At 35.7% G+C, this 17,628-nt stretch overlaps 1 protein-coding gene across 2 annotated transcripts in view; it reads right to left on the reverse strand.

Annotated features, from left to right (window-relative positions):
• Positions 1-1,764: 1,764 nt before the first annotated feature.
• Positions 1,765-17,628, reverse strand: part of LOC106076612 (ras-associated and pleckstrin homology domains-containing protein 1-like) — a 113,785-nt gene continuing 97,921 nt past the window's right edge. For both annotated transcript variants that reach the window (XM_056012374.1, XM_056012375.1), the window contains exons 7-11: positions 11,888-11,944; positions 10,762-10,865; positions 8,691-8,780; positions 7,955-8,105; positions 1,765-6,093 (exon numbers count right to left, since the gene is read on the reverse strand). In XM_056012374.1, the coding sequence (XP_055868349.1) occupies positions 5,927-6,093; positions 7,955-8,105; positions 8,691-8,780; positions 10,762-10,865; positions 11,888-11,944 (569 nt within the window). In that variant the 3' untranslated portion in view covers positions 1,765-5,926. The remainder of the gene's footprint in view (positions 6,094-7,954; positions 8,106-8,690; positions 8,781-10,761; positions 10,866-11,887; positions 11,945-17,628) is intronic.

Genomic DNA, 17,628 nt, shown 5'->3' on the forward strand with positions numbered 1-17,628 from the left:
AAGTGAACAGTGTAACTCTATTAGTAATCAAGTAATTTAAGAAAACAAATTTTCACTACTTTTTGACAATCTTTGTGTGTTTTCATTTTTTTTAAATTCATATTCTAGAACGATATTGTTTAACAAACTTTTTTTAAGCATGAAATCAAACCCAACTGTAGTTTTGTATTTTCAGAAACTTTCGGAACCCATGGGTAGAGAACAACAAATATGTTCATGGACAGTTTTTCTTTGTCTGAAGATATTTGTTTTGATAAGAAAGTGACATGTTATAGAAGAGACCTTCTGGTGTATTTGTTCCCCCTCAGATATTGAATAAAACTGATATTAACTCTTTCTCTCCTGACGATACTAACGTTGATTCCACCAGAATGTGGTAAATAATTACGGAGAGAGAGTTAATAGAACTATTATTGTATAACTTGCCATAACTCAAGTCTAGCAAGGACTTATCATCTCCCCATCACTGTTTTTGTCAGATTTGTCTCAGTTTATCGAGGGCTTATCATCACTGTTTCTATTTTGCTTTTTTTTTTTTTGTTTAACTGTGTCCCCTGAATGTACTAGAAGTTCTGTCTTACAATTTGTGAAATATGTAACATAATCCTAACACCATTATATTTTGACTTGTTGTGACCATCTCGGTGAGTTGTAGTTGCTTTGTAAAGAATAATAAAAAAAACAGATGAAGAAACAGAAGCAGTTATTTTTTTATTGAATGTATTTAAAGAACTGAAGTCTTTATGTTGATCTAAAAGTTTCAGGCTAGAGTTCTGAACAGGGCATTTTAGCTTATAAACATGATTTGATATGGAAGGTCCTTGTTGGTGAATCAGCTCTATATGATTATACTTGCCCACAGCTGGAGGAAAAAAAAAAAGTACAAACAGTTGGTAGCTGTGCTGGCCACATGACATCCTCATTAACAATTGTCTAAAGATGGACCATTAGGTAAGAGGCAATTTAAATAGAGCTTAAAAACTTCTTTAAAATGTGGTGGTTGTTTTTTCCAATAAAGGTATTTCTAGAGCATTGATTCCCAAAGTGGTCTATATAGACCAGTGTTTCCCAAACTGTGTTCCAAGAAATCCAAGTGTTCTGTGAAGCTTCAAAAAGTATCCTATGAGCTACTGGAATAACTATAGGCTACCACGTAAATTAATCTCTTAAAAAAAATAAATAAGCAAAGTGTTTGCTAAATAATCAGAATATGCGAAATGTTCCGTTAAAGGAAAAAGTTTGGGAAACACTGATATAGACCCACAGGGGTCTACGAGACAAAAAAGTTTGGGAACCACTGTTCTAGTGCCACATGAGCTACTGCACTCTTCATTAATCTTTGGACTTGAAGACAAGCCTTAAAATAATTCTCTGCAAAACTCTCTCGGAACCACCTGAGATGAAACTCCAATTGGGGACAAGGCTGGAAGGATCAGTCCTCCCGTAGAGCCTTGGCGAGAAACTCTGCTGTCTCTTGGAACAACAAAAATCCTGAAGCCCATAAGAAAGAATCCTAAAATAGGAAAGTCATGAAGCCATGACAAATTCTTTTAATTCTAGCCAACATTGTTTTGTGCTCAGCTTGACGGCTTTTGGGAGCTAGTGCCATGGAAAAATAGCATGCTGTTCTTCACAATAGCTCTGCCCAGCCTCATAAAACAGAGGCACATCTAAAGGAAACAATTTTTTAAGCTCTCTCACAAATGAACAATTATTCAAACTGGCAATCTTCACGTATACAAAAAAGGAAAATCCAGCAACTCGTTATATTTGAAAAGTTGTATAAAATTTTTTATTTCATGAGATGAGGTTGACGAGAGCGAATGTGGATTTCCTTTTGCTCATGCTGAAGATGGAAGAATGTAGAAAGAAAACTTAAAAAAAAAACATGATCGAGAACACCCTACATAACTAGTTTATTTGCGACTTCTCTAGTCAGACATATAGTTTATAAATAATTTTAAAAATTATGAGACTACAGCACATAAACCCAATATTTTAAACTATACTCACACTGACAGGGACTTTAAAAAATTTAAAATATAATAGTACTGAAGGATGCATATTGATATTCCCAGTTGTTTGTCTTAGTGAGTTCAATATTTATAAAGTTTGAATGTTTCATCTGAACTTCATATCAATGTTAAAAATTTTCATTCATTCAGCGAGACAGAGAAGTGGAACAAATAAATGCTAGACTTAGTGGAAGACAAATATAGCTGCATTAAACCTTGTCAAAAAAAAAATGTTTCATTTTACTGTGCATTTTTTGTTCCTGAAAAGTTAGTACGCACTGAATGTTCCGTGATGGTGCAAGTCACTTAAACATTTAGTTTATATAGATACACTCAGAAGACTAACTGGGTTTCCTGTAGTATGCCAATCCTAGATTAAGAGCACAGTAAGGTGTTGACCTTGAACTGGTTGGAAATGAAAATGACAAGTTGGTAAGATGAAATTCAGTACCGAATGAAACTAACTTGAATAACAAGTTTACAAAGTTTTTAAATTAAAAAAAATTATCATAACAGTATCTTTCATTTACATGCATAAAGTAATTTGTTTCATTTTTCAACAAGCTAATCTTTTTCAAAACACAAGATCATTTTAAATTGCACTAGTTTGATACAATACAAATTCAACTCTATTCCATTATTTTTACATAAAGTGTTGCAAACACAACACATTTTTAATAAGTTATAAGAGTTCTTGATAATTAGAATAAAGAGTAAGATAAATGACAAAATACTTAGTTACCAACAAAGAGTAAAAAAAAATTTCCTTTGCTGTTTTTAAATGCAAAAAAAAAAAATGTAAATTGATAATGAATAATGTAAAAGTTACTCAACAATTACAAAACTAGTTATACTTTTTAAAACTTAAATTTGCATGGGTATTTGTGTTTATAAATCGACAAACAAACTATATACACTTAAGACCCTGGAAAATATTAGTTCACAGAATTGAATTTTGTACAAACATTTTACGCAACCTTGCAAGCAAGTCTTGAACAACCCCCCACCCCAAAAAATTATTTTGAGATTCCTTGCTGAGAAGCAGACCAACTAATTTGAAGAGAAAAATTTCATTTTTTCTATAACCTAAAAAGTAACAAAAGGAAACATGAGGCATTTTATTGATTTATAATTTAAATACATCTTTACCTTGTTCAAAAACAGGAAATTGCCAAATTTAAAGACCAAATCAAGCTGTAATAATTACAGCAAACCAAATATTAGTTAGCACAGTACATCCACTGGAGAAGTGCATCAGAAAGCACAGTGAAGCACATCAGCACAGTACATCCAATGGAGAAGTGCATCAGTTAGCACAGTGAAGTACATCTGCACAGTACATTCACTGGAAAAGTGCATCAGTTAACACAGTTCATCCAATGGAAAAGTACATCAGCATGGTACATCCACTGGAGAAGTACATCACTTAGCACAGTACAACCACTGAAAAGTACATCCCTTAGCACAGTACCATACATCCAATGGTGAAGTATATCAATCAGGACTACTACATCTGTAGGGAGTAAATGCTGCAGATTGCTTCCAGTTGTGCTGGACATACACTATACAAAAAACAATGACTTCTCATGACACCAGCTCTGTATTTCTTTTATCATACACTAAACTTTAAAGAATTACGACTGAACTGTATTTTATAATAACAGTTATATATATAAAGAAATATATAAATATAATAATCATATAATGAAATAAAGTTTGAAAAAAAAAAACACAGCTTACATTAAATCAAAAGAAAACAACAGATGACTAGCAAAATGAAAAGAACAATAAATATTTGTATACAAAAGAACTACAGCCAGAGAAATTGACTACAAAAAAACAACTTAGCAGAACACAATGTATGTAGCTAGGCAAAAAATGTCAAATATATATCACAAAGGAAAGATATAAAGTCAATAAATTAAATTAAAAAAATGTAAATACACAAATATAACCCTTAACTCTTTTCCAAAATTTACAATCTATGGACCTGCTTTTCTTGCACTGTAGTAGTTAAAGAGTTAAACAAGCCCCAGGTAAAGGTTACCCAAAAAAACATTTATATATATTTAATGGTAACAGACAAGGTTGAGAGAAATAAAAATATATTTTATGGAGCCAACAAAACAGCATGTGAAGTTAGAATTCCATGATAATATTTTAAAATTATATGCTGGCAAACCAAAGGAAACATTTTCTAATAAGTATAATGCTCAACTAGTTTGATTCAGAGATTTTTTAAATGCTAGATCATAACATGATTGGAATAAACAAACAAATATAAGCATTGTTGTACAAGATTATCAGATATTGTACATTGCACGCACGTTATCATTTTATCATCTAAATTAAAATGTTTGTAATTTTTGTTTTATGATTGGTTTTGTTTATAAGACTATGTCTTATTTTATAAAATACAGACGTTACAGGAAAAAAAGAAGATGATTATGTCCTACGCATGTTCAAAGGTCAATCTAGTCATGCATGTTAACCAATCACTTAAATTCTGCCAAGTCATTGGTTTTCCTGGCTGGCTCAGGCAACCCATTCCACTAGGAAAGAAAGAGCATTTGTATAAGTTTATCCTAGCATATGGAACAAGGAATGTGCCTTTATCAATGTGTCTTTCTGAGTATTTTATTAGGTTTTTATCAATTGTATGAAGATATCCAATGTGAATTTCCCTTCACTTTAGACTTCTAGCCATGGAATTGCTGTTTTTAAAAAGTCATTTAATACATGTCAGGTAGTAGTTTAGGAAAAAACATCTATCTTTCCAATCCAAGAAAAGAAGAAAACACATCCATGTATTTCCACATTGAAAATGTAAAGAATTCAAAAATATCTTAATATCTTAAAAGTTTCCCAATACATTTATAGAATATTAATAAAACTGTTAAGTTAAACTTATAACCAAATAACATATAATTGAATATTGTCTCCAGAAGAAAACAGAATGATTTACAACTTAATTGTTTTTTTTTTACATTAAATGACATTGTTCATGACAAGGTCTATCTCTTTATAGATTTAAAATAGAATTGTAAAATAATTGTACATGTTGAAAATTTAGAAAACAATTGTTTAAATAGTTTTATATAACATAATGTTAATAAAATAAAAACAAAACTCAATTAGCTTTTGAGCACACCTATTCCACTGCTCTAAAAAAAAATATCATAAAATTAAAATCACCTGATATACATTGTCTACGTACTAATAATTCCCAGTGTAAATCTTACACATTTTAAAATGGGGATGTATTACAAAGTCCAAAGCTAAGAAGTAAAACATAAGATATTTCGGTTAATATTCTAGATTGAATTTAAAAAAAAATTTGTTGAGGAAAAAAACTGAAAACTCTGATTTGATAAATTAAATTCTTTACATGGAAATTTAAGTGAAAAAATGTATAAGACTTTGCTTTGTCTTGAAGACAAGGATTATTGTGAGAACCAATGAACCATATGTCATCAAAGTATTTATTACATAATAACTAGGCAGCAGGCAACAAAAATAAACTGAAGCATATCAATGATATAAATAGTACAAATTATGCATTTAAATTTTGGCACCTTGTTTCTCTGTTATTTTTAAAATAGTATACAGCATCTTGAGTTTCATCGCCAAAAGATGAATTTGGTAAGTTAAAAATGATCTAAAAAAAAAAGAAAAAAATTTAATAGGAAAGGAAAAGCTAGGGCATTACTTTTTGCTAAAAGTAAATTAGATCCAAATAAATATAGATGATTTCATATGAAAGATGATATTAAATATTTCATAGCCATTCCTGAAAGTTGAATCTTCAGGGCAGCACCATGGTACACTCTAGAACAGTATCATTCATGCCATATTTGTCAGCAGCACAATTAGAAAAAAAAACCAAGCTCATTCATTCTCTTCAAACTAGATCAACTTGCTGAGTTCTCTTCTCCTTGTGCTTCTTCGTCTTCTGGGTTGAACTCATTCGAAAATGTTATGGGAACTTTGTCTCTCTTAAATAAGAGTTCTCGTTTCCAGGGAGGCATGGCAGCAAGTTCTTCAGGGTCTATGCTGAGAGCTGCTGGTACAATGTCACCTGAAATGAGTTGAGAAATGAAGTCACAAAATAGCAGATTCAATACTCTTAATAAAATTGATGAGGCCCCAGTGGGAGAGATGGAGAGAAGAAATCAGAGCTGGAACTAAAAATTTGGAACTAACATGAAATGAGATTTTTAGTTCAAGACTAACACATGTCAGAAGTAACCTGTTGATGTACTAGAATGAGACAATTATGTAGAGCTGTTTAGTTTTGTTTTACATGTTTCTTCAGAACCAAAGATTATTACATCCTAGACAAAACCTGCCATATGACAGCAAGGAGAAGGGCAGTCGCCAAGAATCAAAGCTACAGTCATCAAGACAACAGTCCAGAGCACATATCACATGACCAGACAGTCCCCAGATTCTATACTCTTAAAAAATTATCTTCTTTTGATGGTAATTTAACATATGAGGTAAGAAACCAAAATTGGACTTGATTAAGCCCCAATAAGAGAGATGGGGAGATGTAATCAAGAGAAAATTTTGAGACCAACCTACGTGACATTTTTTAACACAAGACTATAACAAGTAAGGAATAGCCTTATAGTATGTTTTAATTTTACTAGTATGAGATTATGTACATTCATTAACAATGACACGATAAGCTAATGTCAGCATGTTTTAGTGCACAAGGACAGACTACCACAGTCATCCAATCTTAGAACCCAATCTTAGAACCCAATCTTAGAACCCAATCTTAGAACCTAATCTTAGAACCCAATCTTAGAACCCAATCATAGAACCCAATCTTAGAACCCAATCTTAGAACCTAATCTTAGAACCTAATCTTAGAACCCAATCTTAGGCCTATACTAATGATGCATATGACAAAGAAGAAGAGATCTCTATCTGCAATCCATGCTTGTATATATATTGAAATGGGATATTCAATTTGTCATAGAGAACATTCAAATCAAGGTTGGAATAATTAACGTAACAGTGTAGGCACAGGGAACAAACATGGGAAACAAAGCAAATAAAATGACTTTTTCATAGTTTACAGGAAGCTAATAGAAAATTTCAGGAAGACACAATATGAGGTTTTAGGTCATCTACCATGTAGCTTTTGTACAAAGTAAAAATTGAGCTTCAAGAATCCACATCATTAAACTTGAAGAGTGAATTGATTATAAAAGTTCCCCCCTTTAACACCTTGAGTTATTTAGGGCAGATGATGTAAAGGTCATCTGTTTCTGTGGCCTACGGTTAACAAGGGTGTCATATTATGTGGCCAGCAAAATGACCAACTGCCTCTACTTTCTCCAACTAATGTCAGGTACCCATTAGAGCTGGGTGGACTCAGAGGCACCCAAAGATCCCGAAATTAAAAATCCCAGTCTTCTCTAGAATTTGAACCCGGGACCCCAGGTTTGGAAGCCAAGCGCTATACTGCTCAGCCACCACATCTCTGAATTGATTATAGAAGCATTCAAATAAGTGGGATGTATAGTTGTGTGGCTACCAATCAACATGGCTTGAGCTCTAATTCTGACAAAGTGCTGCTATAGACTGTGCAATTCTGGCCAGTAGTTCAGGATTGGTTCCTTCATCTGAGGCAATAGCTACAAGATATTTAAAGCTACTGATACTTGTCAGTATTTTGTCTATATTTTAAACAATCCTAAAGACAACTTATTAACTGTGTTAAGAAATGTTTCAAACCAGAGGCAGCCTTAGTGGGTGGCAAGTGGGGTAACTGCCAAATGCCCTACACCTTGGTGGGATCCCGCAATAAAGAGAATCTTTTATCACCATCAGCCCATTGGACAAATATTCATTTATTCCCCCATGGCCCTGCACAATGCTAAGACCGCCTCTGCTCAAACTAATAACATATAAATGCCAAGTGGTACCTTTAGGTTTGGGAGGCACAAAGTCATCTTTAGGAGGAGGGGGTGGAACTGGGGCCTTCTTGCTGGGTTTCTTATCCTTGTCTTTTTTTATTGTCTCTGTTTCAGCTGGGTTATTCTCTTTCTGTGGTGGCGCTGTCTTTGCTCCTTGATCCTTTTCATTTGTAAAGATGAGAAAGTAAGAACAAAGTTTAACCATAAAATAGGATAGAGCTGCATAACAGTAGTATAAATAACAAGGTTTGTTATATAATAGTAAGACCAGCCTGCTTTTTATTTTTTATACAAAAAATTAAAAATCTTGAGAAGATGGCGTTTTATATTGCATTTTTTTAATTTGACTAATGAAATGATGCTATATGAAATGAGTTTCGCTGAATAATATTGAGCTTGAAAAATAGTAAAAAAAGTAAAATAATAACAGGCCTATAATAATATTAAAACAACAACAACCAAGATCCATCTGTAAGTGTATGCCTTTTTTTTTTCTCATTTCAAATGATCAGTAACTCAACCAGATGAAGTCATTCCTTTAAACAAATACTTCTAAATCCATTTTACACTTTTACATGTTGCACATGTTGACAAACATACACAATGTTGCTGTCAAACAAATGAGCACACACAGCTCCCAGCTGTTCTGTACACATCAAGACACACCTACACATACATGCATGCTGGGAAGTAGTGAGCAGGTTGGGGGTGGGGGGGGGGGGGCGGGAGTGAACATTATTTTTACCTCTTCCTCTTTTTTCTGTAAAATTTTTCTTTTCCATTCTGGCACATTCTTCCATTTGGCCTCCTGTTCCCTCTGTTTTAAAATAGCTTTCTAAATAAAGAAATAAAATAGATTTGAGATGAAACGTCTATATTTATATTATTAGAAGTTTATAAACTACAACATTTAAAAAAATAAATGTGAAAAGTTTCAATGATTGGATGAATAATACATAGGAATACATCAATATGGCTGCCTGGTCGTGCGGTTTGCTCGCTGGACTGTCGTTCGGATTTATCGATGGTCGAGGGTTCAAATCCTGCCCGCTCCCATCCCCCGTCGTCCTGCGGGAGGTTTGGACTAGGAAGTAAACTATCTTCAACTCTGAAGGAACATCCGAAACATGTAAAACATTTTACAACAAAACAATACAAGACCACAGCTGTCTGGCTGTATGGTATGCACTCTAGACTTTCCTCATGATGATCCTGAGTTTAAAAAACATTCCCCCCCCCCCCTGACATCTCCTGCTGTTCTCTGGGCTAGAAAGGAGCTTCAGAAACAGAGACAACAAAAACAACCTTTTTTTTTTCTGCTTAACTTCACTTTTTGTTTTCCATGTAAATTCTGACTCTCTTTATTTCACATTTTTAGCACTGACTTTTTTTTGTTCTTTCTTCAAAAACATTAACTGCCATTCTTATTTACCTACAGTTAATTCAATTAAGACTAATATGTGAGGATCACACAAAGATCAACTATGTTTATGCACTTATACCAGTATTATATTTTATATTGTATTATATTAGATATAATTATTTATTAGGCCCTACATTATAATTGTATTATTCTCACTATAATTAAGAACTTTAAAAATCTATTTTTTATTAAGCTATGATCAGCTGCATGGTCATGCAGTATGCACACTGGACTGTCATTTGGTTGTCTCGATGGTCATCCTGCGGAAGGTTTGGACCAGGAAGTAGATTATCTTCAACTTGAACGAACATCATAAATGTAAAATATTTTACAAACAAACATGTAGATAAATGAAAGGAGTAGGGATTTCAATTTTTGACAATGAACAATGAAATACGCCTTGTCAGACCTTGCGATATAAAGGCAAATGATATAAAGGTAATCTGTTTCTATGGCTGACAGTTAATGAGGGTGTCATGTGCTCAGCACAATGACTAGCTCCAAAAATAATGTCAGGTAATAATATGAGTTGGGTAGACTTAATGGAGTCCTAAAATACTCCAGTTTTCACCCAGATTCGAACCTGACAACTCTCAGTTTTTTTGAAGCCAAGCACTTATCCAATCAGTCACAACGTCCCCAAACAATGACAACTTAACTGCAAAAATCAATCCTTTTTATGTTGAACGCAGATTTAAATTTTGGACAAGTTAGTCAGTGCTGGCACTCCACTTTGATAGACAGGAGTGAAACAAGAAGTCACTACAAAAGTGAACATTTAGCCCAGCTGCCCAAGTCATTGACACTAATAACTAATGAACATTTAGCCCAGCTGCCCAAGTCATTGACGCTAATAACTAATGAACATTTAGCCCAGCTGCCCAAGTCATTGACACTAATAACTAATGAACATTTAGCCCAGCTGTCCAAGTCACTGACACTAATAACTAGTGAACATATTTAGCCCAGCTGCTCAAGTCACTAATAACTAATGAACATTTAGCCCAGCTGCCCAAGTCATTGACGCTAATAACTAATGAACATTTAGCCCAGCTGCCCAAGTCACTGACACTAATAACTAATGAACATTTAGCCCAGCTGCCCAAGTCACTGACACTAATAACTAATGAACATTTAGCCCAGCTGCCCAAGTCACTGACACTAATAACTAATGAACATTTAGCCCAGCTGCCCAAGTCACTGACACTAATAACTAATGAACATTTAGCCCAGCTGCCCAAAGTCACTGACACTAATAACTTATGAACATTTAGCCCAGCTGCCCAAAGTCACTGACACTAATAACTAATGAACATTTAGCCCAGCTGCCCAAGTCACTGACACTAATAACTAATGTTTAATTACGATTACCAAGTTCCAAATGTCTACTTACAACATATTCCTCAATTTTTTCCTGGTTTTTCTTTTCAATCATGTCTTTCTTCCAATTAGGTGTGTGTTTGTTGATTTCTACAAGCCCGGGACATTGACTCAAATCTAAGCAAGAAAACACATTTTACGCATTAACTCATATTATAATAATAATAAGGCTTGTCTTCGAGTCCGAAGATTAATGAGGAATACAGTATTTCCCGTGGCTGCGCAGCCCCAGCTGTGACCTACATATTTTGTCACATCCAGGGCAAGCATAACCATTGTCCGTAGGTGGTCGACTTAGATTTTCTTTTCGTCGTCTGCGTATGTCCTCGGCAGCGGATTTTCTTTTGGTCTCAAATGTGTATCTGCGGCCTTTGTGAATGATCTCCAGCTGTCTCGATCTGAGGCCGCATGCAACCAGGTATTCTCTTCTATGTCCACTCACATTTTAAATTAGAATAATTTCCCCTTGACTTCTTTTAGTGTTTAATAAAAAAATATTTGTATACCAGCCTTTCTTAATTAATCTTTTTATGTTTTATGTATGGTAAAAGCATTACAAATCAGTACTTTCATTTCTTATAGGTAGTTTAGTCAAGTAAAACTTATATGAAAGATCTAGATTCTAGATTGAAGTGGTATACATTAATACAAACAAAAGGTTAAAAAAGCAATAAATGAATGTGCACAGGGCGGACTTAGGAGATGGCGAATGAAGCCACCACCCCAGAGCCCCGAGCATAAAGGGGCCCCGCGCTAGCATTAATTATTATCTAGTTTGTTGATTTTTCACGCAAAATGTTTCTTAATCATTAGGTTAATAAAAGGCCACTGCATCAATATTAGAAGGACAACATCTTACAAGCAAAATCTTAACTCAGAACAACTAGGCCTACTATAAAGTAGGTAGTGTAGTGATACGTTCGATAGTGTACAGTGCCTATGTATGTCGTATGTAGTGTTTTGAAAAAATAAGGACTTCAGCAGAGGCGGATGAGCCCGTTAGCGTAATGTGGCAGGGTAGGGTAGGCCTACAGATTCTATATAGTCTACGCTTAGTCTACGGCTCACGGGTCGTAGTATGACACTCGCCCGGGGCTCCCCGTACCGAGAGCGCACATTACAATGTGTTGTGTACTTACCAATATCATCTGGAATTTCGAAATCCATATTGGCCACAGACTCAGCGATGAGCCTCTCTGCAAGAAACAAAAAAATAATTCAGGATACCAGTTCAGCTTGGTTTTAAGATAGAACATTCATGGGTTGCTGGTCTTATAGTATGCTCTTCAAACAGTGACGTAGCTAGGGATTTGGGGGCCCTGGGCTTAACCTTTTAGGGGGGTCCCTACATTTTGAGATTTGACATCGTGACATGAGATAATGGCGTAATATTTAACATTTAATATAAATACACATTTCGGACACTCATTTGGGAGGCCCCCTCAAGTGGGTGGCTGGGTGAGAATTTCAAATTTGGACCTTCCCTCCCACCCCTAGATACGCCACTGTCGTCAAACTGTCGTCACGGTAGCGCCGAGCTCGAATCACAGCCGTAGCCATGTCCTGGGCTGACGTTTAGCAGGTGGTTTTGGATATGACGTCATCTTCATTTGCGATGAAACGTCCGAAACTGATAAAGCAAAACAAAAACCATCAATGCGATGTGATCTCCACAATAGCGAAACAATTACAACAGTTCATTGGTACAATTGCAACAGTTCTTCGGTAGTGTCCCCCCACCCGTGGGGTATACACAAATAGAAATAGTAGAGAGATTGGACCAAAAAGCGCTCTGAGCATGCTATAAGCATGAAAGTAGCGCTATCTAAAAGCTATAATAATCTAGATTTGCATAGGAAAAAAAGTTGGAACATAATAGGCAACGGTGTGTTATATTTAATGCTGTATCAAAAACAAATATACTAAAAAAATGTAGTGACAAAAGTCAATAGTCTGGCCAGTTGTTATTCATTATTTTACAAGCCTGTGCATTTTTAGCGGGCCCGTAAAGGGGAAAAGCCGCTATTAGGCAAAATGTCCGTCTGTCACACTCAGATCTCGAAAACTAGAAGAGAAATGAAAAATATTATTTCACCAGGCGATATTTGTAAAGTGGACAATAGTAGTCAAACTGAATTTCCATTGTTTGGACCAATAAAATTATCTTATCTTATCTTATATTGCTCTCAATGTATCATTATAGATAATTACTTCAGACGTAGTAGAAATCTCGTTAGAAATTTTCACATTCTTCGGAATTGGAATCGTTCTTAAGCCTCTCTCCTCAACCCACCCAGCCTCAGTTCCCCTTCACTTTCACCTGCCCGTGTTCACCTGTGCACATAAAAACAGATGATGTAGGAGTTTGCGAGTCAGACCAAAAAGTGCGCGGCATGTTCGTCTATTTATAGAAAGTCACTAAACACAATTTTAAAAATTGGATGCCCACGTAACATAGAATGAAAGATAAAATGCAAATTATGTTTTAAAAATAAAATACATTTAAAAGAAGAAACAAAAATTCGTTGGAAACGAAAAACAGGACGAGACATTGAAAGGGAGGAAAGTGTGATCAAGGGAGAGAACACACAGAAAATATCAACAAACACGAAAGCTGGGTACAAGACGTAATTGGGAACACATGTGTTGATGTCGATGTAGCAGGAGTTAACTTTATGTAATGTATGGTTAGGGTTGTTGTTTATGCACTTTCCTTTTGATAGCGTGTGTCTGTTCATAATAGTTCACTTGTGTGTGTGTGTGCGTGTCTTGTTGACATGTTGGTGTTGTGTCTACATAAGTGAACTGTTTTGAGTGTCTGATGTGTGAAGTGTGAGCTGTGTGTTGTGTTTTTTTTGTCGACGTTATTGCAAGTCAATATCTATGTTCAATGTGGGATGTGTTATGTTAATATCTATGCGTCAAGTCAATATGTATGTGTCAAGTCAATATCTATGTGTCAAGTCAATATGTATGTGTGATGTATCAAGTCAATATCTATGTTCAAAATGTGTTGTGATAATTCAGTATCTATGTTCATTGTGCGATGTGTCTATTTAATATTTATGTTCAATGTGTGATGTTTCAAGTCAATATCTATGTGCCATGGGCATAGCGGGAGGGGGATCTTGGGGTTCACCCCCCCCCCCTTCGAAATTACATCCCCTTCCCGCAGGAGGGGGGATGTGGAGTTTTATGACTGATTTTTGCTTTGATTTTTTAAAAATGAGATTTAATGTCCATCACTTTCCCCAGCGCAGCCAAGGTGGTTTTGAGGTTAAAACCCCCCTCTTCAATAAAAAAAAAATAATTATGCAAACGATAGTCACCAAATTCCATGAGCGTAGCCAAGGGTACCTGGAGTTTAAAACCCCTCTCCAAAACCCCCTCCAGATGGCTTCAAGTTTTAAAACCCCTCCAGCTGGGGTTTGAAGCTAAAATCCACCTCTTCAAAATAAAATTAAAGCAAACTAAACACACAGAATTTTATGAGTGTAGCCATGGGGGGTTTCGACTTTACCCCCCCCCCCATGGCTCTAAGTTTACCCCCCTCCAGATGGTTTTGAATTTAACCCTCCCCCCCCCCTACAAATAGTCTTAGGTTAACAACCCCATCTTCATTATTATTCTAAAGCTAACAACAGTCAAATTCTACGAGAGTAGCTAAAGGGGTTTTGAGTTTGTTTAAATCAAAAATCTTCAGAGATTCTTTAGTTACCTCCCCCCCCCCATTCAAAAGATGGTTTTAAAGATAAAACTTATTCTAGGGTACAATAAATGTCTTCCAAAAGAATGAAGGGTCAGAATATAATAACGATTATATATACATGTATATATGTATATATATATATATATATATATATATATATATATATATATATATATATAGCGGGGGGGGGGGAATCCCCCCTCCCAAAACCCTCCCCGAAAAAAAGCCTGACAACGCCCATGCTATGTGCGTTGTGTCAAGTCAATATATATGTTCTATGTGTGATGTGTCAAGAAGAAATTAGGTCGTGTCGATAGTCGACGAGTGTGTAGTGTTTACGTATGTGTAGTTTTAAAATCTGTCGGTAAATACGTGTTGGGTGTTTCCATATATATGTCATATTCATGTATGCAAAAAATTGACAAAGTCTATTATATCCATGTGTCTATGTGTTACATTGACTGGTGGTGTCTGACACGTCCACAGCGCTTTATAACACTATATTGCTAGATATCTGCCATAGCGAACATTTTATCTCTATATATGTTCATAAATATTCACGTATTTCGGTTATTATTCTATTTAATTCAAACATAAATATAGCTTTATATGAAATCGTTGTATCTAGGTTAGAGACAAATTTATTTTCATGCACGAACTGTAGAAAAGCTTCTCGATACAGAATCGGTCTGTTTAGTCCCAGCGCAGTCTGCCCCGATTCAGGTAGTAGCAATGAAGATAAGTAACTCACCTGGGCGCATACATTGTGTCTCGATTCCAAAGCGGCCTTACCTATCTATATATCTTGATAAACGATGCGTTGGTATAGCTGGAATAACCTTCCCAGTGTGCAGCCGATCATTCAGGGGACACATAGGTCTCGTAAGCCACACTCGGAGCCCCAGTGCAAAGCCCTCAGCCCTCTGTATGACAAGAGTGGTCATCATAGAACCATGATGGACGAACTGTATAATCAGGGCCGGATTCAAGTATGTGGTGGCCCCGAGGCAGGATTTTTGTGGAGGTTCTTGTAAATTTAATCTCACTGTCCTTTAAAAAATATTTAACATGCATATTTTTTTGAGTTTGTGGAGGGCAAGGCCTTTGGTAGACGCACTGTCGTAAATCCGGAGCTGTATATACATATTCCAAGCATGCTACAAGCGTACACTTCTTCATCACGACATTGACCAGCGGTAAAAAATGCGAATAAAAAATTGTTCGAAATAGAACGTAAGAGCTTCAGACCCTATGGAATTAGCATTAACTCTTTCTCTCCTAACTGACGATACCAGCGTTGATTCCACCAGAATGTGGTAAATAATTACGGAGAGAAAGAGTTAATATGAATCTCTTTTGTGGAGGGCCCTTTCTTGTGGAGGTCCCCGGAGCTGTAGCATCGTCTGCCCTCCCTGCAACCCAGCCCTGAATACAGTAATTATAAGTGGGATAGAAGGATAGGATGAAACAACAACAGGTGCTTTACTAAATCTGAAAGGTTTTCATCTTCATTAGTTACCAAGTACTAGATGTAATATTGAACAAATACATGTCGACCTTTTCAAACATAACTTTGGAAATAAATTGCATTCACTTGTAGGCTTATGTAGATATGTGTTTGTGTATTGACATTTTGAATATCTTTTTAAATGCATTACAATCATTCCTAGTCCTTCCTCTTTGGTTCATAGAAACAATACTGCCTCTCGTGCTTGGGTTTACTTACAGTGTAATCAAGCTCACGTGCATGTCTTGCTCCCCTTCAGCCCCTCACCAACCAAAGAAACCAGGTCAGATAAGGGACACAATAGTCTAACATACCAAATAGGAAAAAAAAAAGGATCCGTAAGTTTTACCTGTACCAGCCATCTTCCATCAGAAGGGGAGACAATAAACAGAGCACAAGTTCGCTCCCTTTATTGTCTGGAAAACGAAGTAGTACACGTCATTGACATGTTTGTTTTGGCTCTACATTCTATATAGACCTAGAGCTACTATACATACCTAGACCTACTATATAGACCTATACCTAGTATATAGAGTTAGAGCTACTATATAGACCTATACCTAGTATATAGATTTAGAGCTACTATATAGACCTATACCTAGTATATAGAGTTAGAGCTACTATATAGACCTATACCTAGTATATAGATTTAGAGCTACTATATAGACCTATACCTAGTATATAGGTTTAGAGCTTCTATATAGACCTATACCTAGTATATAGAGTTATATAGATTTAGAGCCACTATTTAGACCTGCACCTAGTTCCACTAACGAGAGCTCAGCTTGTGTATTTACCAAGATAGCGTGATTAGTGAATAGCTCGAGACAGGGCCGGCCTTAGGCCACTGCAACCAATGCGGCCATAGTGGGCCCCGCACTTTCATAGGCCGCGCGCTAATTGTAGGTGTAAATTATTAAATTAAACCATTATCACTTATATATAATAACAGGGTTTCAGCGCCTCCTGATTTTCCAGGACCTCTGGAAATCTCCTAAAATTATTAAAATCTCATGAAAACTCATACAAATCTCCTGAAAAAATTGACAAATTGTCATTTTGGGGGTGCCAATCCCACCGCGATAAAAAAAAAGGCATTGTCAATTTTCCTTAAATTTAAATTTATTGCAAAGACGAATGTATTTTCTAATACAAAATCTTAATTTTGACATTTTTCTTACCCCTGCCCAGACTAGGCCCCGCGCAAGCCGTTTCGCATAGGGCCCCGCGATAGTTAGGACCGGCCCTGGCTCGAGAACAAACTGAGAAACCTGTAAGCGAAATCCGATTCTGTGGTTATTTAAAAAAAAAAAGCACAAAATTATAAAAACATTCCTTGTCAACTCTTCCTTCATTTTGCACACCACATACACCAAATAAAATGCTATTTATAGTTTTTCGTGTTTCCGCCATTAATAAAAAAAATCTCCAATAGCAATTCATGTTGTTGAACAGAGCGAAATAAAAACAAAATATATATAGGCCCTAGTAGTTCTCACCATTGCTTAGCGCTCGCTTCTGTTTGGCTACACAGTGAAATGAAATGGTCACTGCACAAAGTGTACAAGGCCAGATAACTCTAATTTATTTTATGTTGTATTGTATGAGACGTAAAACTAAAGTGTAAGAGTAGTATCAAGGGCTGGGAGTTTGGAGTTGAGCTG

The sequence above is a fragment of the Biomphalaria glabrata genome, chromosome 15, assembly GCF_947242115.1.
Source record: "Biomphalaria glabrata chromosome 15, xgBioGlab47.1, whole genome shotgun sequence".
Classification (NCBI taxonomy): Eukaryota; Metazoa; Mollusca; class Gastropoda; family Planorbidae; genus Biomphalaria; species Biomphalaria glabrata.